Source organism: Halyomorpha halys, unplaced genomic scaffold (genome assembly GCF_000696795.3).
Source record: "Halyomorpha halys isolate HHAL.00 unplaced genomic scaffold, Hhal_1.1 Scaffold928.1, whole genome shotgun sequence".
Taxonomy (NCBI): Eukaryota; Metazoa; Arthropoda; class Insecta; order Hemiptera; family Pentatomidae; genus Halyomorpha; species Halyomorpha halys.
The window spans coordinates 149723-166990 of record NW_027116508.1 but is presented as its reverse complement, the minus strand read 5'-3'; the positions used below and the strand labels follow the sequence as shown (position 1 = coordinate 166990).

Below are 17268 nucleotides of genomic sequence, written 5' to 3'. Positions count from 1 at the left end.
AATGTATGTATAAGAATGAATTTCTTAGAAGTATTATATTCAACCAAGAAACAAACTGTCAGATATAAGAAAATAGGTTGACGTTGGCATTGCCTAATATGAGGGACTATTCTAGTGTTCAACCAGTTGCGGTAAGGGAACAAGGAGGAGACAAGTAGACTGTAAGTCATCCAAAGGAGAGAGAGTACCTGATCACCATTGTTCTATTGCAAGGAAAAGGCCAAATGACTTGAAAGCTTGTAAGAAATCCCCGTGTCCTTACGACTGGGAAGAAGGGGAATGGTCGCAGGTACCAAACGAAAAACTGACGTTTTCATCGTATTGGATACTGTTGTTTTGTTGGTGTTTTTTACTTTATGTTTCTGTTTATTTATCATTTGTGTCAGCTGCATGATTGGAGAACCTATAACTTGGAGTGGCTTATTTATTCATTCATTACTAATATTGGAAACTCATAAATTTGCCCTGGTGTATGGTGTTAATTGCTTTATAATGTAATAAGGTTAATTAATAGTGAGACCTATGTCATAATTAAACATTGATTTTTATCATTTGGAGTTAATTCCTTGATTTTTTTTTTTTATTGAATTTAAATTCAAAAGAAAGGGAAAATAAAAATAAGTTGCAAATAATCATTCACTAAATTTATCAACTTGTATCGTAGAATATTTTTGTTAGAAATTCAAGTTTGGAAAAACATAGATCTTGAGATAAATATTTTCTAATGATAAATAATTAATTTAAGAGTTAGTCTTTTTTTTAAAATTATTTTTCATCACTATTGGGACACAATTGCATGAAAAGGTAAAATTTATAAATATTCCTAATTTTTTTATGGTTTATAATAGAAAAATCAAAATAATTCTTAATCATTATAAAATCAGTCAATCTATGTCTACCCTTAGAATAGACTTCATGTGTTTGTAGAATTATATGTTGCCAATAACTAGACAAGAAAAGTATTATATTCTCAACTGGAAAAAAAGAAAATTAAATTTAAGTATTTTGAAATTGGCGAATAGTTTTGTTGCATAATTTAAGTGAATACAGCAACAATTTATTTTTACGAAAATCAGTGATCAGCATAACTGTTTAAGTGTAAGCATGTTTCAATACTCCTATATAATTAATTATTGGATCATATTATAATTATATTATTGGGATATTGGCCATTCAAGACCTCCAGGACTCCGGGATTTTATTGCTTTTTACATCCCTAGCTTTATGAAGAGTGAATTAAGAAATAGGCAAATACTATTCTACTACTGAATCTTTTATATCAAAGACAGACATTTAAAATCAGGAATATATTATGCTTCATTAATTCATAATCTTTTTTCAGATTAAAAAAGTTTTGTATTATTTTACTATGTAAACATTTGAAAAAATAACTAGCTTCTAAAATATTTATTGAGATTGATATTTGTGTGAAACACCAAACTATAATTGGATAAGTTTACAGCATGTTTTGAGATTTTTTTTATTATTAAGAGAAACTTATTTTTTTGATTGTCAGAACTGTGGTATTTATCTTTTTTTTTTAATACCATTTAAAATAAATTAAATAAGAAAATATAAATTGGTGTTGCAGCCAGTGTTATTTATTTAATTCAGCATGCTAGTTATCCTAATACCTAAAGCTGTTTGAAACCAGTTTATTTATGTATTTTAACGCATGAATATGTATAATTATGGTTTGTTTTTTAGGACATTTAAGTTATCTAAAAAACATATATTTTATTACTGTATGTCATGGCTTTACAAACACTTTTTTTTTAAAATATTATTTTCTTCACCTTTATTTATTTTCTCCAGAAATTTTCTATAAAAATTATTTTCATCTAAAATAAAATAGGAAACCAAAAGGGAGGGAGAGATATTTATGGATCTGGCTGATACCATTTTTGAACCTGAAGAATAACTATTTTAATTAAATGAGCAAAAAATAAAAATAAAATAAAAAATAAGACCTTTCATTTTAAGTCTTTTATTATGTTTATTTTAAAATGGATATAATAAAGGAATGAAAATGGAAAGACTTCCAAATAAATTTAGAAAGAATGATTAAAAAAATTAAAATTCATAGCTTTGCCTATAAACTTTCCTCTTGACAGAAAAGTAGTAGTGAGTTATATCAGGATGGAAACTGTGATTTGATGGACAAAACCTGAGTCTACTGAACTTTAAAATGAGTTGATAAAATTCATTTTTAGACTACTATTGGGACAGAAAAGTAGTAGTGAGTTATATCAGGATGGAAACTGTGATTTGATGGACAAAATCTGAGTCTACTAAACTTTAAAATGAGTTGATAAAATTCATTTTTAGAATAATATTGTGACATAATTACATTGTTTAGTAAATGAAAAAATCATATTAAGGGATTTGTGATATAACTTGAAACATAACCTTTTTGTGTTGCAAATACTAAATCAGTTAGTTTGGTCCTTGGACCATAGTTTTTTCTAGTAATTTTATATAATTTTCTTTCTGTGAAAGAACAACTATATATTATTATTAAATCTACATAAGTACTCTTCATCCCTGTAATTTTATATTAGGTTTCACCACTGGTAATATTATTATCAATGTGGCTTTGTTGAGTGAAAGTTTATTGTATGTTTTTAAGAGATGTGATTTGTGCAGTATATCCTATAAATTTACTACTTTACCACCAATACCATCAGTCAGGAATGTTCAATGTGAGAAGTCTGACGGATGGATATTTTTGTGGATATTGAGTATTTATATTGTTTTGAATATTGTCACTTAAGCTGTGATACTTTGTAAATCTAAAGAATCTTTATAGCATTTATAAAAACATAAAAATAAAAGCATAATTTTAAAAACATTTTGAATCAATATTCTTTAAGTCCTAAAAATATATACCATGTCAAGAATGATCACTGATAATTTAAAAATTTAAATAGTAGAAAAATTGCATTTTTGATTCTTTTTGGGCTAAGAGATATCACTGCTTAAGCAACAATATAAAATTTGCTGGATTATTTGTCTGAACTTCAACCAATAAAGATGTAACAGTCAAACACTCAGAATAAATAAAATATAATAGTTTTGAACAAAAGTCTTATTGTTTGTAAAGCCATTTCAGATCTGTTTATCATTTCATTATTTTTTTATGAACTTTGTGTTTTTCCAAAAGTATAATATTTTCAGACCTTATTGATGTTCTATGTATCAAACATTCTTTTTAAATATTATTAGTTGTTATTAGTATGAGGCTTCTTGTCATAATTTATAAATGAAGTTTCAAATACTTCTTCCCTTAGAATCTTGCTGTGAATTATCTTGTAGTAAAAAGTTATCCAATTTTATAAGAAAAATTGATATTCAAGGAAATACAATTTTTAAAAAAATTAAAACTCTTCAAAGGTTTATTTATTAAATTAAATTTCTGGAACACCTGAAGATTAAAAACTAGTATATATCATCAAAAATCTGCATTGAACTAAAATTACTGTCTATAGAAATAAATAGCTTTTCAGTTGATGGTGAAATCTTTATTAATTTGTTTTTCTATACAATTCAAATAGTTTATGATGTCTTTTTATTTATAAATTTAATTCTTTTAATCTATAATATTAATAATATTCTATATATTTTGTCAGAAGTTTCAAATTGGTGATTCATTTTCTTTTATCACATCCTTGAATAGTTCTTTTCTATGACTTATTCATATATATCTGATGTTTTGCAGTGTACGTCATCTTGTGGGACTGGAAGGCAGATGAGAAAAGTTCGTTGTGTTAAAAACAGTTTAAATAGTAAAGCTCGTAAAGAACCACATGAAATCGAGGAATGGTTTTGTAATCCAAGGACAAAACCAGAAACCAGTAGAACTTGTAGAGGTTACTGCAACAGTGTATATAGGTGGGAAGTTGGGATATGGCAACCAGTAAGTTATAATTTTATTTTTCTAGATGCTAAACATGGTCTTATAGTTTTGTGTTATTAAGATTGTTTTAATATGTTGTATTTATTGATTGAGGGATCGATGATTCAGAAAAAAATGTGGTTGCTAAATGAACTAAATCACTGCATTGAGTGTTCCATAAAACTTTACCTACTGAGCATTGTAAGTCACAGTGGAGAAAAAGCACAATTAATAACTAGAAACTCTATGTACTTTTGTATCATAAAGTTGTTCAGTTAATACTGTCCAGGAGCCAGTCCTGATGTAATTTTGTAAGGTTGTTGGTCTGCATGATGAACAAGAAACTAAAAAGCTGATGAGTACTGAACCAAAGGGAAAATAAGATGAGGAATACACTAAAACATAGATATGAGGATAAAGTAATGTCCAATCTTCTATATTTTGGTTTTGACTAGGTTCATTGAAAAAAAAAAAATGATTTGAAAGTACTCAAGTATTGAAAGGGAAAGGTTTTTTATGTGGCTCGACTCTTTATTATTAGCATCTGCTAGATTTCTTTATTATATACTATTTATTACCTAACCTTTGGGAGGGGAGTATGATGGTTCTCTTGAAAACTTGTTTTGTTTCTATACAATTCATGTGTGGTCTCATCCTGGTTCTATTTCAGCCTTTCTGAACATAGTGACTTTGTCCATATATAACTGGAATTTTCTGACATATTGTTCTTTTATGATTGTAAACAACCGTTGGTTCCTTTGTTTACGAAAGTGTTGGATTCTTCCAATTATTTTGCCACTGTGCACTAAAAGGATTTTTTAAACATAAAATTTGCCTTGGAAAAAATCCTCAGTTATTTTTCAATATTTACTTCCTGTTATCTAATTTTTTTATAATATAACTCTGTTATCATGTGCAAACATGTCTTCATTTTTTTCTTTGGCATAGACATTTATATTTACATGATCAGGGTCTGGTACAACCAAGCACCTGTGAGTGCTACTAGATTACATTTAGATTTAGGAATCAATGAAAACATAAAAAATAAGCTTAAATAAATGAACTGAAATATTAATGTTATATATTCACACAAATAAAATGTTTGTATAAAATTGGATTAATAAGCCAATAGAAGTAGATTATAGTTATCAACTAGTGATTAGTATATTCTTCATATGTTATAGTACTACATTGACTGTTGTAGTGAACTCAGAAATATTTACTCACAAAATTATTGTATATATAACAAGCGTACTTTATTTTTTAATAACATAATTTTAATTTGCTATAGTGTTCTAAACCATGCAGTCGAAAAGGAAAGCAAAAACGAAATTTATATTGTTATAATGGTAAGAAAAAAGTCGCATTGAAATATTGCAATAAAGAACTGCGACCTGAACGGAGAAGAAAATGTGAAACTGTAATGTGTAAGTTTATATATAATCACTTATATAAGTTGAATTTGTTTAAAATTTGTCACATTAATTTAATATTACATTTCTAGTAACATATTTCATATCTCAGTCAATTTTATCACAGGAATGTTATGGAATCATGAACATTAGGAAATGCTACAAAACATATTTGTTCCTTTAATTCGTGTATTGATCCATATAGAAAATTCTCGTAATTCAATTGTGAACCTTGGATTATAAATATTTGACCTTAGCTTTAAATGATTTTTGTTAAAATATTAATCCCAAAAAAAAAAAATGGATATTCCATGGATCCTTCATGCATTGTTGCTTTCCAAAGAAATTTAATTCCTGCAATATAAAAGCACACTGTTTCATCTAAAATATAAAAATTTGTAAACATTTTAAAATATAAATTAATTTAAATGGATAGAAAACACTACAAATAAATATTCAACATTAACATGGTTAAACCAAAATATATGGGTAATTGAGAAACAGTGATGTTTTCAGTGATATGAATATAAAATATAGTATTGTTGCCAGAAGGTTATAGTGTACCCTGATATAAGGTTGCTGATTTGTATATCATTCTTTAAGTTCATGTGGTTTGTAATAAAAGTAGTCTTTAGTTTTAACCTAACACCATTTCTTTTAAAAATATCTCAGCACACATAACAGGGACTCTGGTGGGTATAAATCTCATAAATATAATTGAATATTGGTTTAAATGGGCTTGTAAAGTTAATTATCTTGCTTCGTAATTGCTGCAAACTATAGTTTTTACTTTTGTTCATGACTAACGTGCCATTTAGGACTTTTATATCCTTTATGACAGATCAAAATATTGACCAAATATCTGATAATCCACAATTTTTTATGTTATACAGTGTTTGATTATAGCTCTTATATACACCCTGTAATAAATATTGTTATTTTATGTTAAATATTGAGGTATTTTTAAAAGAAATAAAATCAGGCTATAACTAAAAACTACTATAATTACACATCACATGTATTTAAAGAATGATAGATTATCAACCTTATACCAGACACACTATAGCCTTTTGGCGGCAAGTTGATTAAAAGCAAAAACAAAAAAATGATACAAAAGTCAATAATAAATTATGCAATTATACATTATTATTTTATTTTTTCAAAGGTCCTTCCTGCCAAGCCCTTCAAGAAGGATTTAATGAACGTAGAGATGGAGAATATCAACTTTGGATTAAAGGAAGGAATGTGACAGTTTTCTGTTATAATATGCAAGAAAATAGACCAAGTGAATATTTGACACTTCCACCAAATGATAATTTTGCTGAAATATTTAGTAAAAAGTAAGATTTTTAAGTTTGAATCTCTGTATTTGCTGCTCAGAAGCCAATGTGATAAAGTTCAGTGACTTTTTATGTTTCTTATTCTAATTGAATAAATAAGGTATCTGAATTTTAGTCAAATTAATAATATTATTAAAGAGTTATACTATTGCTTCTTGTTTCTTTAATAATTTAAAAAATAAATCAATTAAAAGAAAGTTAAGTTATTTAAGTGAAGTTAATCATATTGGTATCTGAGTACATGTTATCAGATGCTGAAGGGCATGTAACTTTTTTTTTTCTTTCAGTCTGAGATACCCAACAAAGTGCATGAACATGGACAGAAGACTTGACGGCTGTGATAATGAATGGAACCAAGTAGCTTATGGTTTTACTTATTTTAAGAAGATTCGAATCAACATTACTTCTTTAATTGTTGACAGTAAGTGGACTACTTAATTTAATGACACGATTCTTTTGCAATATTAATTAATTGAATCATTTGTTAACTAGCAAAATCTGGGTAAAATCGATAATTGCCTGTATTTTACTTATCTAAAGGTTAAAGTTTTTTATTATGCATATCTCATAATTTTTTTTATACTTATGCTTATAACTACAAATTTTTATCCTTGGAACATCAGTTTTTTATTGGGTAGTAAGGACTGATTATTCTCTGCTCATCTCCAATCAACTCAAAAATATGTAAGCACAGACAATATACTGTAATTTATTGAACGAGAATATTTTATAATTCCAATTGGTTCAAATTGACTTGGAAATTCGATACATCTCCAGCTCTCCCAATTTAAACTTCAACGTTTTAACCTACTGTAGATATAAAAAAAATGTATTTTGAAAAATAATGATATAATGTACAACTGTGTTAAAAACTCCACTCAGGATCTAGGTGTTGAAATAAATACGGATAAAACTAAATGTATGGTTAGCAGTAAAAACACTAGCAATTTTGGTGATATAGATGAAGGAGGAAATATGTTTGAACAGGTAGATAGGTTTAAGTATAAAGGTTCTATAGTAACTAGAGAAAAAAAAATTGATGAGGAAGTAAAAGTGAGGTTGAAGGTGGGAAATGCTTCTTATTTTTTTAATTTCAAAACAGCAAGCTTGTGTCTTCTATTCAAAAATTTAAAAATTATAATTTACAAAACCATTATCCTTCCCACTGTTCTTTTTGGATGTGAAACGTGACTTCTCACATTCTGGGATAAAGAGCGCCTTAAGGTTTATCAAAAATAAAGTAGTATGTAAAATATTCGGACCAAAAAAGGATGAATTAATAGGATAATTTAGAAGGCTATGCTGAATTAAGAGAACTACACTCATATGTAATAGAACTGCTGTTAATATAATTCACGTTAAAGTATTACGGCGTATAAGATGGGCTTAGTGACAAGCGTATCCCTAAAATGTTAATAAACACTGAACTGAAAGGTATACGTTCGAGGGGTAGACCAAAATGTAGATGGGAGGATTGCTTTAAAACTGATTTAGTAGAATTGGGTTTGGAGGGGCATCACTGGAAGGATGTATGTAGAGAGCATATGGTGGTATCGGCATCGAACCTTAGGGTTTTATGATTAATGGAGGGTAAAAAAAAAGACTGCTTTTCAACCAAATATTTGTATTATTATTTCTTTGATATAAACTAAAATTAATACTCAAAATATAAATAAATTCTTTGGGATGGCTGTCAAAGAACTCTTGAACTGAAATTTCAACTTCCGCACAATTATTAAATTTTTTTCCTTGAAAGAAATGGGCCATGGATCGAAACAAATAGTAATTTGATGGTCTGAGGTCTTGAGTATATGGTAGATGAGGCAGGAGTTCGAACCCATGAATTTCTTTAAAATTTTCTTTGGTTCAACAGGAAGTGATTGCTGATTGCTGAGGAGTAAGTTCATGAGGGTCCAGTCAGTTGCTCTTTTTCTCCTTCCCTATAGAGAGTAGATAACAGTATCTTTTGACACATCACACTCCCTGGCAAGATTACGAGTTCTTGTGGACAGATTTGACTCAACAGCTTCCTGCAGAACCTCATTAATATCCATTAATGGTTGCCCAGAGCCCTTCTTCTTATCCATCGTATATCCCCTGCTAAATTTTTCTAACCAATCCCCCACAATGCACTGTTCAAGGACACCTCCTTCATATTTGATAATTTCACAAGTTGCTTCAGCGGCTGTGAAATTTTTTTCCCGGTAATGCCTCAAAATTACGAGAATTTTGTAGGACACAGTTATGTTTCTTCTTTAAACAAATAACTAAACTGAGGCTTTTTTGAAGAAGTCTGGTAAGTCTCCATTCAGATTAGTACTGTCATTTGGGAATCACGAAGAACTTAAATAAACATTGTCCTGGGATGAAAAACACACACTATATTCGGAAAAGTTACATAATGTTATCTTGCATAGATAGATTGATACAAGAACGGATATAATCGATATATAACAAGCTCCCACGCTAACTTTATAGTAATGAAATAAACAAAAAATATATCATTTAATAACTAATAACAAATAATTAATCATTTGATGCTACTTCAATTTTGAAGGAACACTCATAGTCTTGTAGCCGTGTAGGTTGTCTGCGTTCCCTTCCTGCTGCCTCAGGATAGGTTGGAGCTGCACTCCCGATTGGTGTTGGGATTCTGGAATTGACTCTAGATGATTTGAGTTTTGTTCCTGTGGTGGTCGGCTCTCTGGTTCATGAACATTGCTTAGTGATGGAGCGAATGTCACTGTTTTCTTGGGTGTCATTTCAATAGCAACAAACAGTAGTTGGTTGATATGTCTCTTTATGGAATATCCGTTTTCATCGAGTTTCACAATGTAGTGGAGTTTTCCAAGCTTCTGGACTATCGTTCCAAGTCTCCACATTGGCTTACCAGTGGGAGGGTACAGTCTTGCTTGTATCCGATCTCCCGCGCTAAGTTGACGTGTTCCAGGTGAGATGTTGAATGAGGATGGTGTACAGATTTGTGGTGGCGGATGTAGAAGGTCAAGTTTAATATGTAATCATCGTTTTAAATATAATTATGCTGAAGATAAGCCTGATAAGAGCGGAGTAGATTTATATTGCATCAAGATTTCTTAGATTTTCCTTTGGAGAGGTTGTTTTCATGATGTCATAGCTTGTAATTTTTGTTTAAGAGTTTAGACATTACGTTCTGCTAATCCATTGGTAGCAGGGTGGCCTGGTGCAATAAACTTTTGAAGAATGCCCTGATCTGTGGAGAATTTTGTGTATGTTTCACTCTTAAAAATAGTTCCATTGTTAGAAACCAGTGTGTTTGGTAATCCATGAGTTGAGAATATATCTTGAAGATATTGAATTGTTGACTATGATATAGGTGCATTCTTGGAATAGTGAACTTCCAACCATCTCGATTTTGTGTCAACTAATATAAAAAAGTGATGATCTTGAAATGGGCCAGTTTAGTCCATGTGAATCCTTTCAAAGTTTTCTGAGGGTTCCTCCCAGTGATGGATGGGTGCTTTCGTGGGATTCTTCTGTTTTTGCCCAAATTCTTGGCAATTGTGAACAAAGTGTTCTATATCTTTATCTAAGTATTGCCAATAGACGTATTGTCTTGCCAGTTGCTTCATCTTAACAATTCCAATGTGGGTATGATGAAGTTCTTACCCTTTGAAGAGAATGTCATTTTGAATGTAATATTTTATTTCATTTTTTAGCTGTATAAATGGTGCTTCACATTTTGTGGACCAATGGAATTTACAGTTTTGTTGAAGCAAGAGTCTCAGTGGGTAAGTGAGGGTTGAGGTATCCGGTATAAATTTTGCATAGTAAGTGACCATTCCTAGGAATCTTTTGACATCATTCTGGTTTGTCGGTCTGGGAGCATTTTTGATGGCTGCAACTTTAGTTGGACTTTTGCAATCTTTCCATGTTCGATGACATATCCTAGGTATTGCACTTTGGTTTTGGAAAATTCGCATTTCTCCTTGTTAAGGTGTAAGTCGAACTGCTGTAGTCTGTCAAGACAAGCTGTTAGTTTTATGTAACATTTTTCTCGTGTTCTTGCGTGCACTATTATGTAGTCAAAGTATACTGTAACCCCTTTCAATCTTTCTAAAACTTTGTCCATGATGAGATGAAAATCATTTGGAGCACTTTTGATTCCAAATGAAAGACATTTGAAGGTGTCGCTTCCTTTATGAGTAATGATCGTCTGGATTTTTGTGCTCTCCTCATCAACTGGTATGTGTAGGTATGCTTTTACCAAGTCCAGAGAGCAAAAATGTAAGGAATCGTTGAGTGTTGTAAGGAGGTCGTCGATGTTTGGTATAGGATAGTGTGCATCTTGAAGTTGAGGGTTCACCCCTATTTTATAGTCGACGCATAAGCGTACTGTGCAGTCATGTTTAGGAATCACAAAAACAGTCACTTTCTTGTACTTTGGTTATGTGATGCCTTGGTTTTCGAGAGACCCGAGTCTCTCCTGTCCTGGGATGAAAAACACACACTATATACGGAAAGGTTCCATAATGTTATCTCGTATAGATAGATCGATATAAGAATAGATATAATCGATAGATTGATATATAACAAAATCGAATGGGATTAAAAAGGGTTAGTGAATACTTTAAAGGGATTATTAAGTATTGGTAAGTATTAAATAGAATTAAAATATTTACAGTCCTTTGAAATCTTGAATTTGATAAAACAGTCATTTTTATGTTTTTATACACCCCATTATTGTAATGATATGTGTGAAAGTTGCTTAGCTACAAATGTTGATGTAGCTCGGGTGATTTTGTTTTATTTATAGTTATAGCTACTTAATAGTTAATTTTTAAATATTTCAGCCAATGACTGGACATTTGCTACAACGATGAAAGGTAATCCTGTAAGTTATGGAGAAGCAGGTGATTGTCAAACAAGAGGTCTCTGCCCTGAAGGACAGTTCTCTATTAATCTTTTTTCAACTGGTTTTAAAGTTTCATCATTGACTGTTTGGGTTGGTATTGGAGCTCATGCACCACCTAAAATTGATAAGCAAAAGGTACGTTTTTTACTTTTTCTTCATTTGATTATGCTTAGTGTAATTATAACATATTGTAAAACAATAGACCGATGATTACATTTATTTATGAATAACTACTGTATTAAATTTCAGTTTGTCTTTCAAAGTTTTTTTGTTTCCTTTTTTTTTATAAAAACATTACTTTATAAACATTCTGCTCTCTTTTAGGTTATAAAAATATTGTTGAACCTCTATATATCAAACATAAAGATTCCTTGAAAAAAAAAATTAAACTATAGAAATTTCAATACATATATAGTATTGTCATAAATAAATCAATTACAGCTATTTTAAAAAAGTGCCAAAGGCAATTTTTTAGGTTTAAAGGAAAACTGAACAATCTAAACCATTATTAAAATTCTTTTTTTTGCAAATTATGTGAGACATGCTGCTTTTTAATTTATTGGTTCACCCAGATCTAATTTGGAAGTCAGTGATTCTCAAAGTTGCAGCATTAATTACTTTATTATTAATTTTTCTATTATATAATTTCGCATACCTCTGTATCCCCATTCAGTTGATATATTGTCTTTCTTTATCATTTTTATTGTATCCCATTATTTTAACTTTATTTCTTCTTTGTTTTCTATCCGTGTACATTTTATTTTTTTTTTTTGTTAAATATTTCTTCTCCCCCCTCCTCCACCCTATTACGTATATTATCATTTATTGTTAACTTAATTTTAATATTCTCTTTATTTACTATACTGTTTACTTTAAAATTATTTTCAAATGTAACGTACTTAACTGCCATCCACACTTCTTCCAATACGAATGGTTCACTCTGACTTTGATTCTGTCAAAACATGTATGAATTCTGTCTCCTTCATTTTCTTCCTTCTTTTTTTTCCTTCTTGATTTTATTCTTATCCCCCTTTTTCATCTCTTAGTTGTACTTTCTTTTATATTTCTTCTTTTTATCTGTTACTATTTCAGTTTTCATTTATTGCTCAAATAAAAATAGTTATTACTATTTGAGTTTTCTACACTGTACCCAGACCATATTCCACTTATTTATAGAAATTTTATTTGATATATAAAATACATTTTCCTCATAAAAATTTAGATTCCTAAACAAAGTTGATATATAGTGATTTTCAATGTACAGAGAGGTTTGACTGTATTTATTTGTAATAAATTATTTCTCTGTGAGTCCATAACTAAGTAAGCATTACTTTTCTGCTCATTGATTCCATTTACAAATGAAATATGGCTTTGGTAGTTAAAATTTAATTTAAAAGATTAAAAATTTAATTTAATTTTTCATCTCATTTTATTATTTATTTCCTAATATGGCCTAATATTTTATCCTATGATAGGATGCTTGATTCCTGTTTTTTTCTTCTTTGTGTAAAAATATTAAGATATCAAGCTATATTTGTTGCAATTATAATATTGTGTTTATGTCAGACCTTACATCACTTTGGATGTCAACAGAGGTTTAGTTAATAATTATTTTAAAATTTGTTAATAAAGTTTATATTTTTGAGAAAACCTTAACAAGATCATTTGTAATTCATGTATGATGGTTGACAGATAAGTAACAACTGATGAAAAAAATCTCTCTCAACTAATTACAATTTGTGATAAGAAATTTCTTTATTTAATAAAATTTCATTTTTGCAAGTCTATCTGTGAAATAAAAGCTATATGATGATGAGATATTTTCCAAAAATACAATCTAAATTCAGAATGTGCTGCATATCATCCCACAAATTTGATCTTACTTGTTTGGATTACTGAGGTTTAAATGAAAAAAGAACTATATTTAATGTCTTAGATAGTGTAAAAATGAAAACTATAAGAGCAAATAATATTGTAAATTATTTTAGGATAATCAAAAGATCATTGGAAGGTGTGGAGGCTGTTGTGGTTTTTGTAAACCGAAGGATGGGCTAAGATTGGATTTACTACCTCCTTAGCAAATCAGAGATGTCTAGTTAGATAAGAAACAATTAGAGCCCCATGCTGCCTGTGGGCCTGAGAACCCTTATGCCCCAGCGCCCCAAATGGGTCATGACAAATCTATTATTGAAGTTGTCTCAGAAGAAGTCACATCAGTATTATTATATATATGTATACATGTATATACATGCATATTAAGTTCGTTTCGAAAGAACTTGTAAATCGTGCACTTATTATTTATATAGATGTGTGTATATGTTTGTGTTTATTGCCGAAGTGTAATTTTCCTTTAAAATTAATTTAAAAAAAAAAAAAATGGACAAGTGTAAAAATCGTCAATTACTGTTTATATGCATTAATGTATGAACATTGAAAGACTTTTAACTGTTTTTGAGTAGTTTCACTAGGTTTGAGTAGTTGACTCTTGCTAAGGAAACTATGCGGAAAACTTCAGCTTTAATATAATTATTAAGTATTTCAAGTACAATAGATTGTAATTTAAGAATGCTAGATAATTCAATTTACTAGAAAGAAAAATAAAATGTGCCAATTGAACTTAAGAGACTCTTTTTTGTATAAAGTTACCATAGATCTGATACACATATACTACTATATAAATTGAAGTCATCAATATATAGCAAATCTTTTAAAAATTGCTTGATTTAATTCTTTCAGTGACATTATTTTCAAAGTTGTAAATGATAATAGAAAATTCAGCCATTTTATTTCATAAACAATATCTTAAATAAACTTTTAAAACCAATTTATCAAATAAATGAAATTTTATGAATATGCCCGGTAAGTTATTTTAACTTATTTAATCCTCCAGTACATGAAATGCGATCTAAGAGTTCCAAACCATTTTTATCCTAATTTTTTTAAGTAATTTCAAGGCCTTTTTAGACTGATTTTGTACTTTATAAATTAGGTTGTGTTGAAGTTGTAAATTAGATTATTAGTATTTAAAAAACAATTTTTCACTAAACCAAATTGAGTTTCATTAATTATAAAAATGTTTAGGCATTTTTTAATGTTTTTTTTTCAATAATTCTTGCACAAAAAATGCAAAATGTTGAACAATTTCTACAATTTCGTTTTTCATACTTTATTTTTACTAGACATTCTTTATCTTTTGCAATTCACACATTTACTTCTGAAGTAAACTTTTTACTCTTTCTTTTTTTTATATTTTTTTACCATTAATCATTTAGTTTATGTAAATTTTCTGTAATGTATCTCTTTGCTTGCTTAATATTATGGTCAGAATACCTTCTATACAGAACCTGAACTGCTATTGCCAAAACGTTTTATTGCTATACAGTAAATCATGTTGTAGATGCATTAAAAATCACCCGGATCTTCAAAATTACCAATAAAAAATTAATCTGAGAGAAACCCTGGTTTTCAGCCGGAAAATCTAGTTAGTAAACTAAAAGTAAGGATATAATGTGAGAATTGATCTTTTAGATCGGTTCCATGTTCTGAAGGGTTAAATATCTACCTTTTTTAATTCAACAGTGATCTTTTAATTTAATATTTTTTAATGAAGAACAACTATAGTAGTATATATGGTAGAAAATAATAATAGAATAAATGATTTAATGACAATCAGAAGTGCCTATGCTTTTAAAAATAGATTAGTTCCATTAAACCTGTTTCATTCTCATGAGGCTTCAACTTAGGTATAATTGTACAGGCTTATTTTAATTTTTTTCCTTGTGGACCAGCCAAAACTAAGGGCCACACTTATATCATACAGACTTATGCTATGTTTAATTTAAGGTTTTAATTACACATGAAATGTAATAGCTCATTTGTTTCATTTTAAAGTAAAATTTAATTTCTTTTAAATTTCGATAGTGAATAAGTATGATATAATTTTGTATTTATTATTATGAATTACTACCATATCAAATATCAATAATAATGATAAAGAGGAAGTAAGAGAACTATTGATCTACATTAAAAGGTTTTTGTGATACATACATGTGGCACCTATATATCAAAAAAGGTCTTCCTTCAAAATTAAAAACCTCTCTGTAGATACAGCTAGTAAATTATTTTATTTAATTATCAATTATGATTTAGTGACTAATTCGAATTTAATTTATTGTATTCTTATTTAAAATGGTATTCTTAAACTGATATGTTTTTAGCAAAATTAATTTAAATACGAATGGAAGATATTGCTTTATGATCTCAGTATGGTCACATCAAAGTATATTATAATATGTTATACCACATTAGCGCGTGTTAAATTTGTAAAAATGTATATTTAATATTTATGTATTTGTACCGATTAAATTGTGCTTTTCCAGTTAGCTAAGTTAACTTGTATTTACGCCCTCACTGCCAGTCTCTTGAGTACTTAGTATATAAATATTAATTTGTACAGATTTTGTAATTTTTTTAAATTAAAAATTGTAAATTATTATATATTGTATTTGTATTTATATATATGTAAATTTTTTTCATGCATAAATGTATTTAACTAACTTAACTTATAAATGTAGTTAAATAATTACACAAAAACGAATATAAATGCTTTTTTTTATTACTGTTGTTTTTTTTACTTTTTCAAATTAAGCTAGTGTGTACCCACAACTATTTATTAAACTATTTAGTTTTAACTAATAGAATTTTTAATTTAGTCATGGTAAAAAAAAAAGAGACTATTTTGAAGTAAGGTAGCATATTTTGGTTTAATAATGATATGATTTGAATGCAAATAAAGCCTAATTCCTTAATTTTTTTAAAATGCCTGTTTTTTTACTAACTCAAGACTTCCAAAAAATATTTTAAAACAATTTTTGTAAAACATGCTTTTAGTCACCATTTAAATTTTTCATGTATATTGTTTTTAAAGACAGGAATAACTGGGAATGATTATGTTTGTTTAAGTCTAAAATACTTATTCCTCTTATTGACATAAAGATACTTTTTAAAAATAAACTTCTATAGAATTCATTTAAAAACCAATTAATTAAATTCTTATAATTTATTGATATTTGTTTTTTTCCCTATCATTTATAAGAGATACAAAAAAAAAATCAAGGTCATATTTATCTGTTAAATTGGTTGCAAATGGTACTACAGTGTTTACCAATGATAGCAAATGATACCACAGTATGCTTTAATAGGCTGACCAAACGAATACACAAAGGTAGGAAAATATATTTTGTTTTAAATATAATTACAATAATTATTTTTAATTTTATCAGTTTAATGGAATGGAGTCATTGTACAATATAAAAAATATATATTTTTTATATTATTCAATGATCTTAATTGATTTTTTTTTAGTTTGATTTCCTTTTATCCCTCAACTATGACTGAATGAACATTTAAATAATTAATATGAAGAATGAATGAGAAGTATTTTTTTTTCTGCTATTTCAATGTGACTGACTGGTTTAGTTTATGTAAACACTTTCTCTTCTTATTATTTTTTCTTTAAAAAAAATACTTAAAATGGTCTTATTATACTATTTAATATAATAAGTATAGAAAATTTATTCAACACTCTTGTAGATCTATACCTATATACTTATTCTTCCACCCTCAAGATTATATTCGTATTCAACAAGAGGTTTTGACAAGGAACTTGAAAATGATCAAAAGTATTAAATTCCTGATTAAAGTTCATATTTATAAATATATCTTTAA

The 17268-nt window shown here is 28.4% G+C and overlaps 2 protein-coding genes across 8 annotated transcripts in view; both read left to right on the top strand.

Moving 5' to 3' along the window:
• Positions 1 to 16156, top strand: part of AdamTS-A (ADAM metallopeptidase with thrombospondin type 1 motif A) — a 500044-nt gene extending 483888 nt beyond the window's left edge. For 3 of the 5 annotated variants that reach the window (XM_014430963.2, XM_014430962.2, XM_067053271.1), the window contains 7 exons: positions 116 to 289; positions 3719 to 3916; positions 5187 to 5322; positions 6473 to 6647; positions 6935 to 7068; positions 11480 to 11676; positions 13530 to 16156. In XM_014430963.2, coding sequence (XP_014286449.1) covers positions 116 to 289; positions 3719 to 3916; positions 5187 to 5322; positions 6473 to 6647; positions 6935 to 7068; positions 11480 to 11676; positions 13530 to 13619 — 1104 coding nt within the window. In that variant the 3' untranslated portion in view covers positions 13620 to 16156. Of the gene's footprint in view, positions 1 to 115; positions 339 to 3718; positions 3917 to 5186; positions 5323 to 6472; positions 6648 to 6934; positions 7069 to 11479; positions 11677 to 13529 lie in introns of those variants that run through there. The other 2 variants (XM_014430964.2, XM_014430965.2) reach the window with 2 other exon arrangements.
• A 539-nt stretch (positions 16157 to 16695) lies between these two features.
• The window catches only part of LOC106687216 (probable cytochrome P450 6a17), a 29654-nt gene continuing 29081 nt past the window's right edge, over positions 16696 to 17268 (top strand). For 2 of the 3 annotated variants that reach the window (XM_067053268.1, XM_014430960.3), the window contains exon 1: positions 16696 to 16765. The gene's annotated coding sequence lies outside the window, so the exon portion shown is untranslated. Of the gene's footprint in view, positions 16767 to 17268 lie in introns of all 3 variants that reach the window. The other variant, XM_067053269.1, reaches the window with a different exon arrangement.